The 5,424-nt window shown below is 39.3% G+C and overlaps 1 protein-coding gene across 1 annotated transcript in view; it reads right to left on the bottom strand.

The window, feature by feature from the left end:
- The window catches only part of ARHGAP8 (Rho GTPase activating protein 8), a 58,590-nt gene that overhangs the window by 20,983 nt on the left and 32,183 nt on the right, over positions 1 to 5,424 (bottom strand). Inside the window, exon 8 of the mRNA XM_009879711.1 lies at positions 3,702 to 3,775. Within this exon, the coding sequence (XP_009878013.1) occupies positions 3,702 to 3,775 (74 nt within the window). The remainder of the gene's footprint in view (positions 1 to 3,701; positions 3,776 to 5,424) is intronic.

Below are 5,424 nucleotides of genomic sequence, written 5' to 3'. Positions count from 1 at the left end.
GCACACCTAGGGCGAAAACCAAACTCCACTCCCTACTAATTCAGCAGGGCTGGAAACTATGCCAAAATCAATAGGGTAATGACAGTGAATTTTTGTCACTTCCGGAAGATGAACTGAAGCTCTCACTGTGCTCACGGCCGCGTCTGGAGTGCAAAGAACGCTGCCAGTCAGCCTCCCGGGGCTGTCAGCACGGGAACTGACACTCGCTGAAACTGATGGCAGAATTGAGATATTCCCAATTTAGAGAAAGAGTTAAAATCATAGCAGACAGCAGGTACAACAGATACCTGCACACTCATAATCAAGTGCAAAAAAATGCATGTCTATCACCTACTGCTTAACAGCCTTGGCATGGCAGGTACTTGGCTTTCAAGCATCAGCTGGCTGAGAATGTCAGAAAACACTCTACCTGACAAGCCATCTCCCCTTCGAAATCTGGTTTGTGGAGATCTCCTTATGATAGGGAATATGACAGCTCCAAGCAAACCTGGGCTTGGTTGGAAAATAACAACGTTTACAGAGCCCGTGCCTTTCCTTCCTGGGGACACAGAAAGACAGAGAGCTGGGGAAAAAAAGAGATAGTCCAGCTAGCAAGTGCATGGGCTGGACTACGTATCGGTGGCCAGTGTTACCATGCCACTGACTTGTGTAGATGCACAAAGTAGGACAAGGGCTTTGTTCAGAAGTATCATGACATTTCCTCAGAGACTATCCTTTACAAACTGTGCTGATACAGCACTGAACAGATGAATTTTTAGCCAAAAAGAGATTAAGTTTGGAGAAAACCCAAGGATGATTACTGCTTTCAGAATAACAAACATTTCAGCTAGGAGAAATTCTGCAAAGACAAAGTTGAGCCAAACTTTTCTTTTATCACAGCCATGAGAGCTAAAACTTGTTATTTTTCCCCCTCTACTGTGCAGTTGGCGTAGCTACTTTAGAAACCTGTGGGTATCTGAGCTGGACTCAGCAATTGTTCAGAAGGAAGAGTATGGGACTGCTGCAATAGTGATGAGGCAAAACACTGAGAAAGAATAAAAGCAAGATATGGAGGAGGTTTTGTGTTAGATCAGTGCAAGAATTACTAGTTACTGGTCACTAGCGCGATATAATGATGGCCATAAACCTCCTATTTCTTTAAAATCATTGAATAGGTCCAAGGAAGTGCCAACTATGCAAAGCCCTCCTCCCAAGCACAGCCAAAAGTTTAAATCAATTAACATTTTATTGACTAAATTTTCACTCAATTTCTAAATAATAACAGCTGTGAGAAGTAATGGTGTTAGTGCACATTCATCCTCATTTTAGCTCTCTTGACTCCTGTGATTAGCAAGGAAGAGGTATTTGCCTATTAAGATAAGCTAAATATATGGAAGGATGATCATTTCATAACAATTTAAAACACAAAAAAGTCTGGCAGTCATCTGCAGATGGGGCATGCACTGATACACTACACAAGCTCTAATTATCCACTTACAATTATAATTACAGGGATTGTCTCAAGCTGCCAGTCACTTGCCTTCAACATTCTCGGTAGTGAACTATTTACATTCCCTGTATCCAACCATAATATTTGACACAAGCTACACCTGCAAAGTTTTCATCATTAGCACCAGTCTGGAAATAGCACATCCAAACAGCTTTATGAGCTTGAAAGGAAATCCTGAATTTGGACTGAGAGTCCTTCAGTAAAGTCTATTAGGAACTCTTCATCTACTGCAGATCAGTTGATACTTTTAATGGCAGAACTGGCCCCACTCCAGCGCTTGGCCTTGGCTGCTGCAGGTATTTTGAAGATAAATCAGCAATTTCAAGAGGCGAGGAGCTAGCTGTTCTGTACACAAGCATCCCTATAGATGCTATGCTCCACTGCTTGCAAACCGTAAGGAGGTATCAACTGCAGTGGATATCTCTCTCATTCTCCTATTCATATCATTATTCAGCTTCACTCAAGGAATGAAACCCAAACAAAAATAAAACGGGCAGTTATTTTATGTTCTTATTTACCACAAGGGGAAGCTAAAAGGAGCATAGCCTAGCAATGAGGGCAAGACACAAAGCCTCTAGTCTGTCCTCATTTAAATCAGTGTGATGTTGCACTGGTTTAAATGAAGCCATGATTTCTCTTGAGAATCAGCAATAAAGGCTGAGAAGCAATGTTTTTCTTGCCCCCCTGCCCCTCCCCCCACTCCGTCTTCACAAATGTGCAGGCTATTCAGTACAAGTTTTTTAAAAGTTTGAAATTTCTTACTTAGGATTCAAATAAATTGAAACTGAGACCAAACCCTCGTGGCAATAGTTAAAATGAACAGAGATCAATGTTGCATACTGTCTGAATACTGAAAGCAAAATGTACCTTGTTCAGAATGACAGGTGTAAATTAAAAATTGGGAATATTGTGGGATATAGGTTGTGGGTGACTGTCTACAGAAGAATATAACTCACTCAAAATTTATATTTTATATTATTTGTGTGCTGTCAATACAAATAGCTCTTTAAATAAGTAAAATCTCAGGTGAAACTCATTTAACAACAATATAGAGATCTGAGTCTTTTTTGTTTAACTAAAATCACGCTGATGCTCAAAATTTGTTCAAATATTAACCCAACTTAACGGTATGTTAAACACCAGTGATGTTTCCTTTTTTTTTTTTTTCCAAATAACTGAACCAAACACATTTTGATTTTCTTCACTTGCCTGTATTGACACACCTATTAAAAATTCACACCCTTCTTTCAGGGATCTTGGGAATCATTCCCAGTTCTACCACTGTGTAATGCTGTGCCATTCACATAACTGTTTTATGCTCTGTTTCTGTTCTGTCACCTGTAAAACAAATGTACCTAGACTATAGATTTAGCATGGTAAGATTTAGCAAACATTTGTGAAACTCTGAGGCCTTGGAGCACAAAGAGCTGTGAAAATATTGCTGTGATCGCCTTAAAAATCAGGGATCAAAATGTAAAATCACATTACACTGGGAAAAGGAATTTCAAGACGGCAGCCTTATCTCTGACTTTCTCCCTACGTAGGGAATACGGTGCACTTACCCTACAGATAGCACCTGATATTTGGTCCTTTCTGTTGGCCAGGTATGCACTGGGGAGCTCAGTGGTGTAGCAAGTGGTTCAGAGTCTACCTTCTCTTTGCTCTGTATGTGAAGACAATATAGGGAACTTCGATGTGGATGCTCCCATTTTAAATATGTGCCTTTGTAATCTGTATCTCTATACAATGTAACCATGGATATGAACTGCAGTCAAAGGGTCTGTAAATGCCAGTAAAAATATTTTGTGAAGGGAGAACTTCAGGCTTACTCCTGCAAAATATGTTTTTTTTAATGGGTTTTTATGGCCACTGGTTCTATAAAAATAGAACTTCTAGAGTTCTACTTAAAACCAACAATATGGTATGGGTTGACAATGTGTATTTCAAGACATCTTCTCTCATTTGCTATTCCTTAATCCAATCCTAAGGGCAAAAAGTTTTGATTTTTTTTTTCACAGCAGGACAACCTCATAATAAGTATTCCCTATCCATCAAAGCTCTCAAGGCAGCGCGCAACTGCCACTCAGTTTTTCAGGATACAAACACAGCCTGTGTAGCTGTAAACTTTGCTGAATCAAGCACTGAACGTTATACAGTTTCATATTATTGTCCCTGTTCTGAAAGACACATCCTCTTTTGACAAAAAACTCACCTTTTCTTTTTAGGTAGGATACAGTTTCCTTCATTACTGGGGGGATTAGTTCGCCTTTATTTTTGTCCTTGATACTGTTAGGAAAAAAAAAAAAAGGGAAAAAGTAACAGCCTTTAAATGGCATTTATAGACAAAGAGTCAAAACCAAGACAGAACAGTCTCAGCAAAAACGTGAGAGATATCTGAGAGCGTATGTTAAAGTTCACAAATTAAAGAGCCTGCAGCAAACACAACAGTCCTCCACAACTCTAACAGGCACTGAACGAGCCATTGAAACAGGTGACTTGGACTTCTATTCAAAGAGCAGTTCTTAAATGCTTTCTTCTCACCTATATAACTGCAACAGCGATGAGTAATAAGGAAGTGCTACTTACTATACTGAAGGGCAGTGAAGGACAGAGAAGCAGAATGGTGACCCAGGCTAACTTTACCTCCACGTGAGATTAGTTTTGCTCCAGTTTTGTTCCCACCGCTTGGCATACCCCAGCAGGTCTGCGTTTAACCATGACACGGTGATGGCAGTGGCAGTGGCTCTGACCAGATTTGGTTGGACACCGTTGGTGGAATGGGGTTTCAAGGCAGCTTAGAGGCAGGAGAGGAAGGCGTTTGCAGCAAATACTTCATCTTAAGTCTTGATCAAGGGATGCTGCGACTTTAGGAGCCTTTTATCATGCAGATTTTTCTTTGTCATTTGTCTCTTTTTAAGCCACCGTGTATGTATAATTAAAAGGATATTGTACTATTTATTTTGAAGGCAAAGTGATGCAGTCAGATTATTAACACTTTGAATGATTCCCATGAAATGAGATTTCTTTCTCTTTCAAGAGTGAACAGTTGAGGCAAAAAATCGAACATAGCATTTTCTTGATCTAGACAGAGCAGTAAATTCTGCAATTATCTTCCTTATTAAAAAAATAAAAGTCTTTGGCAGTTTAAAAAGTATAACAAAAGAGATGGTCAGTATCTGCTGAGTATTCTGCTACATTTTTATATTAATCAACAACAAAATAAAGGACAAATCTCAGATTTTAAAGTAGACTTAATATATATTTATGTGTACAATTTCATATTGATATTTAAAAGGTGACCAGCTTTACTGACAAACTCTAAAGCACCACAAAACATGAGACTTTTATACAACATGTAACATAGCCTTAACCTAGTGCTACTAGCTGAGATTCCATCTGCAAAGGAGAATGATTCTTAGAATCTTTTTCTTTTCCAAGTACTGTGATTTCTTCTCTTTCTGCCTAGTCTTAATATAAAACAACTGATAATAACTGCAGTGTATTTGATACAACTTCTGTAACATTGTTGCATGGAAGGAGCAATCCAGTATTATATTTTGTGTTTACACTAGACACAAAAACTACTTTAAAATAAATGTTATAGCAACATAAGTAGCATGGAGGGTGGGGAAATTGACAAATGCCCCCCTCTGCCTCATATTTGTTTTCCCTATGCCTATAAAAGGAGTTAGAAGATATGTAGACTGGTTAATTTTGGATCTCCAAGCTTAGGAGGTTGGTCATCCCTAGCTTCATGTATGAGGGTGGTGGGGGTGTTCCTCCAACGGGAGGACTCAACGCAGCATCATGACTTAGGTACTGTGGATTTACCTCTCTTACTCATAAACTGACAGGGGAATACACTTCAAGCTATTCAGTTATTCAACCACCAAACATTTTGACCTCATTCCTCACTCCAGGGACACAATGCTGAG

This window comes from Charadrius vociferus, unplaced genomic scaffold (genome assembly GCF_000708025.1).
Source record: "Charadrius vociferus isolate BGI_N301 unplaced genomic scaffold, ASM70802v2 scaffold90, whole genome shotgun sequence".
In the NCBI taxonomy this organism is placed as follows: Eukaryota; Metazoa; Chordata; class Aves; order Charadriiformes; family Charadriidae; genus Charadrius; species Charadrius vociferus.
Note: the sequence above shows the minus strand (reverse complement) of the source record. Positions and strands in the feature narration are given on the sequence as shown.